At 37.5% G+C, this 16,942-nt stretch overlaps 1 protein-coding gene across 1 annotated transcript in view; it reads left to right on the top strand.

The window, feature by feature from the left end:
- The window catches only part of SATB2 (SATB homeobox 2), a 188,014-nt gene that overhangs the window by 110,472 nt on the left and 60,600 nt on the right, over nucleotides 1–16,942 (top strand). The window contains exon 7 of the mRNA XM_047085608.1: nucleotides 2,819–3,291. Coding sequence (XP_046941564.1) covers nucleotides 2,819–3,291 — 473 coding nt within the window. The remainder of the gene's footprint in view (nucleotides 1–2,818; nucleotides 3,292–16,942) is intronic.

Consider the following 16,942-nt stretch of genomic DNA (forward strand, 5'->3'; position numbering starts at 1 on the left):
TCTTTTGTCTTATAGGCAACGTTTTAAGACTCGTGGGCAGTGTCTGGTTTTCAGAAATGTTTTGTTTGGTGTTTATTGCAAATGGATTTAGTTGCCAATGCTTGAATAATAGGCACTATCATGTAATAATCCAGATTTTCTATTTTCTTGAAAAAAAATCTGAAGAAATGACAATATGAGAAAGACAAAAACTGGCTGAGGCAAGGTAGTGTCTGCTTCCTCTGGACGGGGCAGGCTTTCTCTTCCCCTTGTGCCTCTGCGGTTGGCTTCTCTGGCTATTTTCCTCCACCTGGAGGTGTAGGCCTTTGCCTTTGCAATTCCTTCATTATGGTTTTCTAAGTACTTAGTACTTCATGGTGTTACTACGTGTCTGTAAGGACACTTCCACAGTCCGGTTTTTAATTATATGAATTTCTAAGGATCTGAGAACTCATAAGAAAAGGAACATACTATGCATGATCTTGAAGGAATATGGAATGACATTATTCAGATTCGTATTGCACCAATTCATACAGGTTTCTTGGAGCTCTGACGTTAATGCTTAATTGTGTGCATAATTATAACACTATAATTGTGTGTCAGTAGAACTTTTTGTTAATGATGTGATTTAGATATATTTCAAGAAAGTAACTCAATCAAAGTTGAGTTACTCAAATCAATCAATTAAGCCATTGAGAAATGAAAATACTGAAATTTTGGAAAATTAGCTTTTGGTCAAAGAATGCATGCTATAAGAGGATGGTTCTATATATAAGTAGAAAAAGAAATGGACAACAGTTTTACATCTTAAGTACCTGAGCACATAATTTAGCATTTTAATTTGCCTTTATTTTGGCTGAATTAAAAGGAATTAAACAAAAATGAACCAAGTGTCTACTAGGGCCAAGTATTTCTGTCTATGAAGTACAGTTTTACTCAGAAGCAGTCCATGGTTTCTGCACTTCTTTTAGTAAAGGAATCATAAGAGTGATTCCTGTTCTAGGCAAACTGTGTTAGATTACCCTTTGAAGGCTCTCGACCATGTGCTTGGTTTGGTTTTAAGATTGTATACCTTAAAGTTTAATTAATACAATGACTGAAAAATGCTTACATTTAAAGGATAAGATTAACATAATTTGTTCACCTTGAACGATGTGAAGGAAAGGTAAATACAATGATATGAATTACATGGAAAAGATTAAGTTAGCAATTGAGACTTTAAAGAAGTCTAAGGTAAACTTTATTTACTTGGGGGTTCATAGGTAAGTTAAGCAATCACTTTGCTTTTTTAAGCAAAGCAGTAATAAATACTGTATATGTCTCAATATAAGGTGATCCCAAGACACTAATGTTTATTTCCCCAAATGAGAAGTTTTGAATATATAAAATAACCATTAGGCATATGGATAATGGTCAAATATTTACTTATATTTTAATGTATTAACTTCCACCTATGTATATTAAAATCACATATTACATAGAATATTAATTAAAAATACTACTTTTCTCCACCCTTAAAGTTCATGTGATTTGGCACTCATGTCTCTGCCATTACAGAACCCGTGTTTGGAGTCACCTGATTTTCTAGCACACACCATTTCTGTGAAAGTTCTTTTTGAGACTTAGTACTTTTTTGATAAAAATATGATTCTGACACTCTAAAGCATATACCAAACTACAGCATCATTTACCTAATAATGGGACAATTATTTTTAAAAATTTGTCCTGTGGGTGACTACTTCTGATTTCCAGCATGTAACCATCTAAAGTAGTGTTCTTTAAAGTCTTAATAGTCTTTTGCATGATCATATCTAACATTTGCAACTATAACAAATAATTACTAAATCTGTTTGGAATTTTTACTTTAAAAAACAGATACTGTTAAGTTACATCTGCAAGGATTTAAAACTAGGAATGATGGAGGTTGTTTCAGCTTAAATGTGTTTTCTCCAAACAAACCTTTGTTTTACATAATAACATAATACAGAGATTTAGATAAGGATTTAACTATGAGGTGATTAATTCACTCTTTCCTGGGAAATATTCTTGGGAGAGGAAAAAATTCTGCCTCATGCTTGAACATATATGATACTCACTTTCTTTTACTTCTGCCTTTCCAGGTTATTCCTTAAATCTTCACTAGTAAAGTGCAATAAAATGTAATAAGGTAGCTATCCGGGGGGTAGCTTGAAAAGTCAAGAAGATGTTATAAATATTGTTTCTAACTTATCCTTGTACATAGAACAATCATTAACATATCCAATTTTTACAGAAATATTCCTATACCAAAGATAGCAAGTGAGTAGATAAAAGGATATACTTCATGGCACATATTTTCTATGAATGTTCCCATAGTTGTATAATACTTATTGTGTGAGATTTTTATTAGGAGATAGCAGTTAATTTGGCAGGAGATGTTGTCCTTGTCATTTCCTGATAACCATGAACTACACCATTAACCACAAACTGCAGAAGATGAGAACAGCTGGTGTTTTTATAACAGAGGGTGATGAGGGAGATGAGAGAGCTTGGGAATACAAGAGGATTTAGAATTGATCATGCTTAGTGGTTTCTGTCTTAGTTATTCAATAAAATGCCTACTTTTAGGAACTGAAGAAAAATGAAGTAGTAAATATTATTGCTTTCATATCACCTATGAAAAAATTATAACATTTTTCAAGGAAGGAAAACTCACTTCTACTCTTGGGCTTCCAGCTTCGTATGAAAAAAGTTTATGTCATTAATATACCAAAAATATGATAATTTTGTACTGCATATATTAGCAATAAATTGCACCAATGAAAATAATGATGGATTTTCATTTTTTATCTCTTAACAGTGGAAAGAGTGGAACGAGAAAACCTTTCAGACTATTGTGTTCTGGGCCAGCGTCCAATGCATTTACCAAATATGAACCAGCTGGCATCCTTGGGGAAAACCAACGAACAGTCTCCTCATAGCCAAATCCACCACAGTACTCCAATCCGAAACCAAGTGCCCGCATTACAGCCCATCATGAGCCCTGGTCTTCTTTCTCCCCAGCTCAGTCCACAACTTGTTAGGCAACAAATAGCCATGGCCCATCTGATAAACCAACAGATTGCCGTTAGCCGGCTCCTGGCTCACCAGCATCCTCAAGCCATCAACCAGCAGTTCCTGAACCATCCACCCATTCCCAGAGCAGTTAAGCCAGAGCCAACCAACTCTTCTGTAGAAGTCTCTCCAGATATCTACCAGCAAGTCAGAGATGAGCTGAAGAGGGCCAGTGTGTCCCAAGCTGTCTTTGCAAGAGTGGCATTCAACCGCACACAGGTATGCTTAGCATTGCACATGATAGTTGGTGGTTGAAATGATACTAAGGACAGAATTGTGACATCTTCTTTATCTCTTCAAAAAAACTTTATCGATCCCAGAGCACACATAATTAACTAGTAATCCTTAGCTCAGGAAATACTTGATACGTGCATAGCCATAATTAATTAATTTCAGTAAATAATGAATATCTGTGAACCCATCACCCAACTCAGGACCCAAAACGTTACCAATGCTTTGGGCTTATGTGCTCCTTTCTTTCCTCATCTTCTCATCTGCTTTTCCCTGGGTGTAACCCTGATTTGAATTTTGTGGTTAACATTCACTTGTTTTTTAAAAACTAGTTCTAGGGGCGCCTGGGTGGCGCAGTCGGTTAAGCGTCCGACTTCAGCCAGGTCACGATCTCGCGGTCCGGGAGTTCGAGCCCCGCGTCAGGCTCTGGGCTGATGGCTCGGAGCCTGGAGCCTGTTTCCGATTCTGTGTCTCCCTCTCTCTCTGCCCCTCGCCCATTCATGCTCTGTCTCTCTCTGTCCCAAAAATAAATGAACGTTGAAAAAAAAAAAAAATTTAAAAACTAGTTCTAAAACTACTTCCGTACGCACAATCTATTTACTTTGTTTTTGAACTGTATAAAAAGAATATCATTGTATGTCATAATTTCTATAATTTTTTAAGTTTTTCAAAATATACAAGTTAGAGTTGAGATATTGATAAAGTGGGGTTGGGGGGAGATACCTGGGTGACTCAGTTAAGCATCTGACTCTTGATTTCAACTCACTTCGTAATCTAATTGTTCATGAGGTTGAGCCCCGTGTCAGGCTCTGTGCTGACAGTGTGGAGCCTGCTTGGGATTCTTTACCTCCCTCTCTCTCTCTCTGCCCCTCCCCTGCTTGCTCATGTTCTCTCTCTCTTTCAAAATAAATAAACATTAAAAAAAAAAGATATTGTTAAGGTGGTAATGAATAATTTACTCATATTTTTCAATATTTTGAGGTAATTACATGCCAATATAATACCAAGAAATAAAAAGATAGTTTATTTATGTAGATCCTTCTATTGAGGACCTCACCTCAGAGTTTCTGATTCTATAGTCTGGGGTAGGACCTAGAAATTTGCATTTGTAGCAAGGTCCCAGGTGATTCTGATGCTGCTGATCTGGTAGCCATATTTTGAGAACCATTAATTTGGTCCTTACATGAGTAACAAGAAAGTAAAAGTGCCAATCTCAAGGAGGTAATGACCTAGTAGTAAAAAAACCAAAACATATTCAGATAACAAAAGTGTGAAGTAAGGTGAGTGGTGTAGGAGAATAATGATGGTTGTAGTGGGTATCTATGGGGAGCTGGGGGTAAGGAATACTTATAGTAGGATGAATATAGTGAGTCTTGAAGAGGACAGTAGGTTTAAATTTGATCACCCTACTAAATGTAAGGCAGGAAGCTAAGCTCAGTGCAGATGCAAAGATGAAAAAGATCATAGGCAAGCACCATATGTAAATACCTGACTTGAATATTAAGTTTCTGGGGAGTTAGACCTTGAAGGATAAATAGAATTTAACAGGCAAAGATGGAGAAGAAGGGTACTTTAGGCTAAAGGAATTAACAAGAAAAGTGCTGAGTCAGGCATGTGTGGGAATAGTTGGTAGTTGATAGCAAAGCTAGATAATAAAACTTAAACAGGGAAATAGATCAAAAAAGGTCTTAGGGCCATGCTAGGAACTTTGAACCTTATTTAATAGGCACTAGAAGCCATTGAAGGTCTTATGTAGGAATATGCTATAATCCAATAATCAGAATTGGACCTTAGGAAGATCTTTTTCTCTTTCATGATAGCGAGAAGGTAGGAATATCATTTAGAAGGCAGCCATAAATATCCAGCTGAAATGTGTAGAAGTTCTGAACTAGGCTGGTGGTGGTGGGATAGAGAGTACAAAATCAAGAATTGTGGAAGTAAAATTGACAGAAAGTGCAACCACCTGAATGGATAAAGACGGATGGACAATAAAGATAATGCCAAGGTTAGAGCCTTGTGGCTGAGAAGAAATCTGTAATTATTTAGAGAGTCAAAAAGAACATTGAAAGAGATAGTTGGAATAAGTTTAGTGATTATTTTGGATCAGGCTCTTTTGACTCCGAAGTGCTGGCAGATTTTTCTTCCTTCCTTCCTTCCTTCCTTCCTTCCTTCCTTCCTTCCTTCCTTCCTTCCTTCCAAAATGTTGATTTATCTATTTTGAGAGAGTGGGGGAGGGGCAGAGAGAGAAGGAGAGAGAAAATCCTAAGCAGGCGCTGCCCTGTCAGTATGGAGCCTGATGCAGGGCTCAAACTCACGAACTATGAGATCATGACCTGAACCGAAATCAAGAGTCGGATGCTGAACTGACTGAGCCACCCAGGCACCCTGCACTGGCAGATTTGTTCAAATGAAGGTATTCAGAAGTCATTCAAAATATGAGTTTGGTGCTAAAAAGAGTTTTCAGGGTTAGAGAAAGATTAGAAATTTACTGACAGAGCCTGAGATTTAGAGAGTCGAGGGAAGGAAGAGGAGAAACCATCACCACTACTCCCACCAGGAAAAGAGGTAAAAGAAATGCCAGTAGAGATGGGAGCAGGTGGAGATGGAAGAATAGGGAGGTAGTGGTGAGAGTATACAGAACATGAATAAAGAGTTTGCAGAAGGAGACTTGTCCTTGTGAGCAAAACTAAGACGTCTGGGCATGACAAACTTGAAACCATGCCATGAAATTTGGCAATTGGTTGGGAGGGACCTTTGGCAAACCTAGAGTGTAATTTCATTAGAGTTGAGAAGGCAGGAGCCAGAATTTAGGAGTTGAGGAGTGACTAACTGTTGAGGATACAGAAGCAGGGGCTGCAAATTACTCTTTCCAAAATTTGGTGTTGAAAAGGAGGTCAGAAGCGTGTTGACAGCTTGAATGTGATAGGGAGTCGATCTGAGATAGAAGGAATTGTGAAGTAGTTTGGGATCTCAGCTGAAGTTAACAGGCATGAACTAGTGATGGAACCAAGCACTGTGGTTTGGTAACAGTCTTCAGGAATGCTGGAACCAGAGGAGTGGGAGCAGGGAAGAAGCACAGTGGGATGGTTTGAGGTTTGGTGCTGAAAGATTAGGTGTGGCAGGAGACCAAGAGGGTGAGATCTCCTGTCCCCTTGACTTCGCTAATTTACGCTTTCTATTATTGACAGACTCCATTTACAGCATTTGAAAATGAGTTTGGAGGTCCACGGAGGTCTGCACATGTTCCAGATAGCACTCTATGATTTCTTTTTTGACTCAAAGTACTAAAGCAGCGTTTGTGTGTCCACAGTTATCTGAACTAGGGTTATGAAAAATTCTGGTGCCTTTGAGCCAGTGTGTTACATGTTATTGCTAAATACAAAGTGGAAGGATGCATCTTTTAGTCTTTATTTTGTGTTTACATGTGTAGTTGTGTGTGTGTGTGTGTGTGCATGTGTATGTGTGTGTGTTCTTTCATGTATCATTCATGTGCATGAATAGGCATTTCATAGCTAGCCAACATTTTATTGGTTATATATACAGTTCCTTTGGCTAAGGATAAAATTGAAAGCATGGTTGTATTACTCTGGATTTTAGAATCAAATACAGTATATATTTTATCCAAATAGCATGAAGCCTGAGAGAAGACTCACAGAGAGGCTAGACAAAAGACAGACCTTAGACCTTGTTGGTGTGAGAGAATACTCTGCCAAGGCCCTAGACTCCTGGAGGTCTGTCTTCTCCTCCACAATCCTTTTTGTCTATTTTTATGGATTAATGATTTTTCTTTGGCATTGCCATCGTTCAAGTGCCAAGTTATAAAAGGTCTAATTGAAGCATGGAACACATTTTATTATTTTCCTCCTGCCATTAAATTTGTAAGATGGCTACACCCAGAAAGGAACATTCACTTTCAATCAACATGAGCTTGAGTTCATGGGCCAGCCTTGAGGATATCAAATGGAAAATGCATAGGAATGTATGAGTATTTCCTTTTAAAATTCTGCTTTTAATTTGGGAAAGCTTTTCATCCCTCTGGGATCATAACCTGTTGTGTATAAAGCCCAACCTAATCAAGGTAGATGGTATTGACAGAATGACATAGTTTGAACTCAAGCTGGAGGTCAGCAGGCAGATTGTTTTTGCTGTATATACTGTAGTTGCTAACAGCAAGGTTGGACAGCTGGGTTTCACCAGCAGTATCATTAAGTGGAAAACATGGTGTACTGTGCCCCATGAAACCAACCATGGATTTTCCAAATGTTAGGCTTTTTTGAGTGGAATCAGACATTTATAGGTGATATCATGATTTGCCGGCTATAATAAACAAAAATTAACTTTATAGATAACAACGTAAATGAAGTATTAATTTTTGGATAGAAAGGAATCTCACCATTTTTTTCCTCAAAGCAAACAGGATCAGAACCATTTATTTTAGTTGAATACCTAAGGCCAATATCAATCTTGTGTCCATTTGCTTTAGTGAGATGTAATATACCTTCAGTACACTGAGTATTTCCTAGAAATAGTTCATGATCTCTATTATTCATTTATTATCAAATTCAATAAAAAGTACTTTTGTTTGTCATCCTATAGTTTGTATTTCTGGATTTGTGCTCAGTGATTGGACCCTGAACAACTAGTAATTAGAGACAGTGTGTATGTGTGTGTATAGAACAAATCACATGTATAACATTCATAAATGAAGCTAAAGCTGGAAAAAAAAAAAACAACCACATCAGCCTAGTTTTTCATGTTTAAAACTTCCAGAGGAACAACTGAAATTCATAATAAGTAGCATTTGAAAATGCCAGTTCTCCAAGGAGAAACTATTAATTACTCTGTATATCTGATCTATTGCCACTATATCATTTGGTGATATAAAATAACACAATCGAGGGAATAGAGCTATATTTCCAAGAGCTTGCTTTTTTTAAAAAAAAATTTATGTTTTTATTTATCTTTGAGAGAGAGAGAAAGACAGAGCACAAGTGGGGGAGGAGCAGAGAAAGAAGGAGACACAGAATCTGAAGTAGGCTCCAGGCTCTGAGCTGTCAGCACAGAGCCTGACACGGGGCTCAAACTCATGAAATGCAAGATCATGATCTGAGCTGAAGTCAGACGCTTAACTGACTGAGGCACCCAGGCGCCCCTCAAGAGCTTGCATTTAATACATTTTAATTTTAATCAGTGTGTCTTGAGATCATGCAATGCCAGGGTATCATATCATCAGCATGGGCACGAGACTAATGTAGTTCTAGATGCAGGGTATAGCAGAGCATCACATCCTGTCTGTGCCATCAGGATGATAGAAGCCTGTTTTTGTCATTATGACCTTGCAGCAAATATATTCTGAGCATTGTCACTTTCTTCTTTACTAGTCTTTTGGAAGAAAAGGTTAACCCCACTTTTTGCGTCTCTGAAGACTTTTATGACAAATGAGAGATCAGATGTTTTCTGGCCTGGTCATTAATTTTCAGGAAATTCCTGTGATATATTTCTAAGTGTTTCTATTACCTATGGTCACAAAGTGAGGTGCTGTGGGTATTACACCAGAGTAAGCCAAGGCAGATAACATGCCTGCTCTGTGTTTGGTGTTCTATTTCTCCCCCACTTGTACTCCCCTATGCTTTTACTTCTAGAAGCTAGTGACTGCTGGTCAGTTTTTCATTCAAAGGACTTTCCTCAGACTATTGGATTTTGCTTTACTCACACAGGCAGAGAGCTGGTAATACTTAACCAATGTCTGATAGGTGCAGGGGGGTAAAAGGCTAGCTCCCCTGCCTCCAGTAGTAGGGACAGCACTGAAGTGTGACTTTTACTCCAGAGCTCTCCGCAGATGAGGCTGAGACAGGGACTGCTTGGGTTTCTTCCCTTCCCTGTCTCACTTTTCCCACTGCCTCACCAGTTTCCCTTTGTACTTCCTTAATAAATCACTTGCACAGGAATCTTTTATCTCAAGATGTGATTTTTATCCCAGATTATAGATCAGTGCCCCTGCTCGTCTAAATAGGCTTTTGGTTATATTATGGGGTAGTAGTTTGAATAAAACTTATCTTCAATTTTATGCCTTACTACGTTCCAAATATAAAGTAAGATATCACTATGGGAATAGTATAGATGTTTTTACTGTACTACTTTCTCTTGAAAAGTATCAGCACCGGGGCGCCTGGGTGGCTCAGTCGGTTAAGCGTCCAACTTCAGCTCAGGTCACGATCTCGCGGTCCGTGAGTTCGAGCCCCACGTCAGGCTCTGGGCTGATGGCTCAGAGCCTGGAGCCTGCTTCCGATTCTGTGTCTCCCTCTCTCTCTGCCCCTCCCCCGTTCATGCTCTGTCTCTCTCTGTCCCAAAAATAAATAAATGTTAAAAAAAATTAAAAAAAAAAAGTATCAGCACTATTATTGTTTAAAGCCCTCTGAATTCAATGGACTGATATTGATATTGGGAAGATTTACTTATGGTTATCAAATACAGGAAAGAGAAAGAGAGGGAATGAAACAGAAATGAACACTGGATTTGAAACCCTATGAGATCTTCTAAACTTGACTTAAATGAAAACCACCCTTACCAAGTCTAAATGGTGAATTATGTAATTCACATGAGTTTCAGAGTAGTTTTGTTCCTTCGCTCTGCCCAGTGCTCTGTCAGTGATGCAAGTGGTGTTTTTAGGACGTATAATTTCAAGAAATAAGAGGACCCGAGCTCTACCTACTTTCTTTTTCTTTTTTTTCTTTTCCTTTTCTTTCTTCCTCCCTTCCTCCCTCCCTTTCTGTCCCTTTCTTTTCTTCTCCTTTTCTTTCTGTCCTTTTTTCTTTCCTTCCTTCCTTCCTTCCTTCCTTCCTTCCTTCCTTCCTTCCTTCTTTCTTTTGTCCCTTGCTCCCTCCCTTTTCTCTTTTCTTTTCTTCTGCAGTTCATTTTCCCTTGCTAATATCCTAAATTTATGTTAGTGTTGGCATACTTTCACTTCCTAGGCTTATGGACATTAAATAAGTCGCTTATTTACTGTGTTTACTCACATCTGTGCTTTTTTGACAGTTTGATTATGAATCCTAACCTTAAGTGTTCTATTGCCCCTTGTCACTTTATGGACTTGAAAATATTAATCAGAGGCTTGTGACAGTGTGAAAAGGTTTATGACAGTATTTTAAAAGACAATATTACGAAGGAATGGTTGTGGGATGCCCACTGACCTATAATAAGGATGGCTTCATAAAATATGTACAATGAATCTTCCTGAATAGATAAACTATTCTCTAATTTATTTAAAAATCCAATGACCTACATATTCATATGTTCAGAAATCCTTCATTTACTAACATTGTTTCTCCTCCGAGACCTTCCATCTGAGCAAATCTGTTAAATGAAGTAGAGGAAGCTTTGATCCAAACTAGGCTAAATCCATTGGAATGGCTGCCCTGCCACATGTGAATGGGAGCATTAGAATGCTAGAAAGGGAAAGTTAGTTGTGGTCCATGTTCCTTCTTTGCATCACTATCCCCTTTCCTTGGTGGTAGAGTTCAGGAAATACCCTTACATAAGGAATCAACAGTAAGAAGTTTCTACAATTTGGAAATGAGGCTTTTTCCACCTTCATTATTTATATAATAGAGTTCTTTTTCCTCTAGCACATTACATCATAATGCAGAAAGTTCAGGTCCATTTTCTGTTTCAGGTAGCTCTCCTGAGCCAATTCTTAGAAACATGTTTTCAGTAGATGCACAGATGTGTTTCACAAAATGTGCTATTCTGTACCAGTAGGACTCTAATTTGGTATCATGCTCCTTCTTCTGTTTGATGCAAAAGTCACTGAGTTACACAATTTGCAACCTTTTGTCAAAGGCTTTGCTTGAGAAAGTTGTTCATCGTGGGTCTTATCTGATAGAGAAGAGGATTTAAAAAATCCTTCAGGAAGTCATTTGGTGGACCTGTCCTTATTTGACTACTTTTTTTTTTTTTTTTTTATGAGATTTTGCAAAGAATCTGCTGTTTACTCATCAAAGCCACATCATTTGAAGAAACTTAAGGCCAGGGTCATAAATACAGTTTTATAAAGTGACTCAGCAACTGGAGAATGTTTTCAACAGATTGGAAAATTAGATTGAACAACGTATCAGGAAACTTGGCAGTAAGGTCAACGGCTAGAAATGTACACGTGTGTGTGAAATGACATGGGTTTTGCTTTTATGCTTTATCGATACCATGTTTATAGTATATACACACCCGTGTTATTTGGGTTAAAAGTGTCTAAGGACTTGCTAAATGGTATACTTCGAAGTGGCACAGTTAAGAAGGGATATGTAGCAACAACATGAACATTTTAGTATCCAAAATATTTGGAAATCTGAACTTAAGTGGGTTACCAGTCCATTTGGGGAAGGAGAAAGTCTTACATTTGATTTATACATATTGTTAGCCAAAGATAGGCATGATTTAATTATACATACAGTTTATATTTGTAGAAAACTTGACTTCCAAGATATTCAGCATTATTTCTCGGCCAACCTCTGGTCTCAGTCATCATTATTTCTTACTATGCAATAGAGATACGGCACTCCACAAGTCATACAGGAGTGGAACACAATGCAAACCCAGGGGTCTTGACTCCATGGTCCAGTGAGCTGCTTATAAAATGACAAGGAAGCCTGTGAGAAAAAGGAAGTCCATCCACTGAAAGGTGGCCTGTATATATGAAATGCTGCAGATCAGGCATGAACATGTTATTGGGTTTTGAAGCAAATAATACACCCTCTTTTGATTTCAACATTAAATTAATAAAGTGGGAAAAGATGGCCCTGCTTGCTTCATAAAATAGGCAGTCTTTCATTTCAGAACCACTGGCTTGAATTCATAGATTTAAAGATTATAATAATATTAATATCTCTCAGTATAGCAGTGTCTCCAAGTTCTTAGATGTCTTAAGGATGGCCTCTTGCTAGTGGTCTCACTTTAGTTCCTCTTGCGCATATACAAACTATCATTAATTAGCACCTTTTAGGCAATTCCAGCTGAAAAGGAGGGAGGAGATACTGGCTTTGTGTTCTGGGTAAAGAGAAGGTTGACTCGGTAACTGTCAAACATATATAATCCCCTCCTCATTACTTTTTTTTGGTAAAGATTTCCTTTTAAATGTTTATTTATTTTGAGAGAGAGAGAGAAAGAATGCGTGTGTGGGGGAGGTGGAGAGAGAGAGAGGGAGAGAGAGAGAGAACCCCAAGCAGGCCCCACACCGTCAGTGCAGGGGAGGCTGATGCAGGGCTCAGACTCACAAACCAGGAGATCATGACCTGAGCCAAAATCAAGAGTCAGACATTTAACCAACAGAGTCACCCAGGTGCCCCAATAACTGCCTCCTCATTCCTATATCTACTTGAAATAGAAAATTTTGTGTAAAAGAATATATAAAGACCCCACCCCCCCTTTACAAAACTGGTACCAAAGAATCAGAGGAACCAAAGATGACAGAGCCCTATTCTGTCTTTTCCTATCCCTGACCAGTGTCCAAGTTCTTAAAAATTAGTTACTGAACTAATTATAAAAAATTCAGTTTTCTCCATTTTAACTAAAAAAGTCTTCTTCTGGGGGATGGTTTTACAAGCTTTTGTCACTTTTTTTTTTCTTTTTTCTGACAAGGGGTGATCAGCTCCTTTCACATAGATAAGGAGTCTCTTCCTTCAATAAGGACTTTCTTTTACCTCCTGTGTGTCTCAATATAGACCTATATTTTTAGTGTGAAGGTTTATTTTAGTATTTAACTAGTCTCCTCCAATCCTGGGTGATGTTTACAATTAAAGTAGAATTTTTATAGAAGAAATACAAGGAACACTAGCTTTAGATCCCATTATTTATATACTTTTCACCATTGCTTATTTAAAGTAATAAAAAAAATACACAAGGAGTGTTCCTTTCATGGCCATTGATTGAAATGATGACCATTTGGCCTGGGGTTAAGTGCATGTTTGTTCAAATAAAACGAATTATGTTTAAAGGCCAGAAATGCTGTGAGAAAAATATAACTGAATCAATTTGAAGTCAGTTGGAGATTACAACGTTGTTTACATTCTGTCTACAAGTTTTGTGCCTAAAATTATCAGTGTACATCACAGCATTTACTTTCAAACATCTTTGACTGCAGCACCCAGTGAGAAATACCTTTTACATCATGAGCTGGTACATACACTCACACATGTGCACATACGTGTGTATGTCCGTCTGGAGTTCCATCTTATTTCAACCTGTGTTTTTGTCTATCTGTATATTCTAAAGCAAAACCTTCATGAAAGAAAAAAAAAAAACACTTCGGGTAATAATACTTGTACCATGTATGAAACACCCTGGTAATTTCCAATCTACTGAATTGCATGTCATTATAAAAGAACTAGTTATGATCTACTGAAATCTATCATCTACTAATAGTTGTGACCCATGTTTAAACAGTGATGCAAATTAATGCTTATTTTAAATGACTACAGAGTTACTTAGGGAAGAAAAGTTGTTTTACTTTTCTGAGGTATAAAAAGAGTATCTTGGTTTAGTGACATGCTGGATTTCCATATGATCGTTCCAGTTTATATAATTAGTTAAATTTTTCTTTACATTTCCTCTATTCCAAATAATTTTAATTCTTCTTCTTCCTGAAATGTATCCTTTACATTTTCTGCCTTCTCTGCGGGAAGACAGGAAAATATAAGTGGAGGGCCATGAAAATTTGAAGTTGCAAATTTAAAATAAGAATCGTATTGTGTATTAGTTCTGTATTTATTTGATATAGTTCTGTATACTCTGTATTCATTTAACAAATGTTTATTAAGCATTCAGAAACTATGGTAGACCTTATAATGGAGGCTAACATTTATTGAACACTTAACATGTATCAGTTATAAGCCTTAGGGAATCCTATGAGGGAAGTAAAATTATTTTATCAGTTTTACAGGTGAGGAAACTGTGCCGTAGGAAGATGAATTAATCTTTGGCTAATTGAAGCCCTATTTTGAACCCAGAAATTTTGACATTAGAACTCACATTCACGAACACTTTATTCTCAATTATCTCTGATCTCATAGAACAGAACATGAAAGATACAATTTCTCCTTCTAGAGGTTGAAGGGGTTAAACAGGCTTTCAAACCAGTAATCCTGTTGTGGTATAATAAGTACCGAGATATGTTACATGTACTGTGTGAGAACACATGTTTTTGACCTTGGAGGTGATTGAAGTTAATGCAGAAATATTTCAGCAGGAAAAAAAAATGATACTTTATAACTGTTTCAGGACAAAGTCAACTCATATGTTAACAGACTGCTTTACTTTTTATATCTGAATGCATTTGATACATTTGAGATATAAATATTCAATAAATGTATGTTTTTGGTTTGTTTTGTTTTGTTTTGGGAAAGTACTATTTTTGCCAATGTTTTGACAAAGTAGCCAAAGCTAGTAAATTTTGGGGGCAGTTTGCCAACAGTTGTTTCACACAATACACATAGAAACTAGAAGTAACCAGGGCCCAGAACTTTGTGAATGCAATAGTCATGTGCCAGGTACTTGAGGTGTTAGTAGAAACCATGTATGTGCCCAGAGCTGAGAACACCACTGGTAAATGTTTCCAAAGGGAACCTGTTCAGTTCTCTATTTGATTTTGCTTTTTGGTACTCATGTGTTTAGAAAATTTTGGCTTGGATTGTGCATAACCCGCACCCCGCCCCTGCCCCCCCCCCCATTCCAATACCTAAGAGTTTCTAAAGACAAAAATGGAAGGGATAAAAAGAAAAAAAAAAAAACCAAAAAACTGTTCATCTAACTGCATCTATCTTTGTATTGAATAGGTAGGTAAAAATAGTAAAGTTCCCAGAGATCTGTTTCTGGCTAAATTCCTTCACTGTATGTGCTCAGGAGTGGCTCCGACAAGGGGATTGCTGTTAGGAGAGCACAGGTGATTTTGGTTTCAAGAATGTTTTGTTGGACCCACTCTGTGTTGCATGTACTATATTCTGATGTGTCAGGTAGCACAGTATAGTTTTATTATGTCCCCTAGAAAGAAAGCTGTCTTTGAGGGAAGTGTTTTATTTAATGAATTGCAGATTGGGAGTAGATGAAATATTTGGTCTAAAGTGGAGTCTGCATGGCCAAGAATTTCAGTTTCCACTATCTTGGTGTTTACAATAGGTTGAATGAAAAGATCTTGAGTGTAATATGTGGTCCAACAGGGCCTGTTCCTGGCGTTTCAGCAAACACAGGACTCCTCCATCTCAGACCAGTTTTTAAAAATGCATTTGGTGCATTCTTAGAGCTTTATATCGCTCTATATTCCCAACTAACCACTAAGCACAAATTATACAGATTCTTCTCCCAAGGAGTTTACTGTATGATGAAGAGAAGAGGTTTTCTAGTAGCACAATGTAAAAGATGATGAGTGTCATAAATGCCAGATAGAACGAGTGCCATCTCAGTTCAAAGGAGGGAGAAACTATTGCCAACTGCAGCGTATATGCATACACACATATGTACATAGTATTTTAGTGAATTACAGAATACATTTCTACAGCAACAACATTTGTCTGCAAATGTTACTTTTGTATATGCATTTATATTTGCAGAGTACATTAATTCCCTTTAGATGCTCAATTCTATCCACCCCCATCCTACAACCATGCTACATGCATAGGCTGCCTCTCCTAATAAAGAAATATTGTAATAAAGGGAGGTTTTATTAAACTAATGCAATAACGACATTTTCTTTGAGGATTTAACACATCATTTTTAATAATAAAAATCAAATTGTCATTGTTGTGCCCTGTATACCTTTTATTCAAATCAGCCTAAGTACTCTGGCTCCATGGCTGAGCAGTACTCTAGGGGGTGAAAGGAGGGTGAGTATTTTTAGCATTACACAAATGAATTTCAGCATACAGGTTCATAGTGGGGCTGTGGATTATGAATATGGAACCCAGGGAAACCTGTTTATATTCGTGAGCAGAGGGGGAAATGCCTCTCAGGAGTGTCTAGAAGGAAATGAGATTGGAGATGAGGGAAGAATCACTTCTGTTAGGTCTGCTTTCTGACTGTAGGATGTCAGCACTTTCTACAGCCATGCAGCTGGCTCCCCAGCTTCTGTAACTGTGTGTTAGCCCCTGGGATAGAAAAGCTCACTTTGTATGATTAGGCTGGGAATTTTGTATTACCTGGTCTTCACAAAAGAATACCAGTTTTTGGCTCTCATGTCAGCTGGAACCAGACATTTCAGAATTGTGTGAAAAGTAAGGCTGACAAATGAGCATGCAAGCATGAAGAGGGAAGTCGTGAAGATTGAGACATGAAGAGTACCTTTGGAGGATTTTTGTTTGTTTTGTATTTAAAGGGAAGTATGTGATAGATCATACTCAGGGGTAGGATGAAGGGTTGGCCGATATGACTGACAAGATCCTTTCTACCTTTGACCCTCTATGATTTTAATCTGTAAAATGGGGGTATACATGTCTTTGGACCTTGCTGACTGGTTAGGACATCATTTGTTTAAAGCAATATATAAATATGAACTAAATATATTTTCAGACTCACCATTGCATAATACATATGTCTCAATTCATGTATCCTTAGAGTTGTAGCTTGATTTCTGAAGATCATCATTAAATAGCTTATATAC

The sequence above is a fragment of the Lynx rufus genome, unplaced genomic scaffold, assembly GCF_022079265.1.
Source record: "Lynx rufus isolate CCGP_SWC_20201006 ecotype Redwood Valley unplaced genomic scaffold, mLynRuf1.p SCAF_2, whole genome shotgun sequence".
NCBI lineage: Eukaryota > Metazoa > Chordata > Mammalia > Carnivora > Felidae > Lynx > Lynx rufus.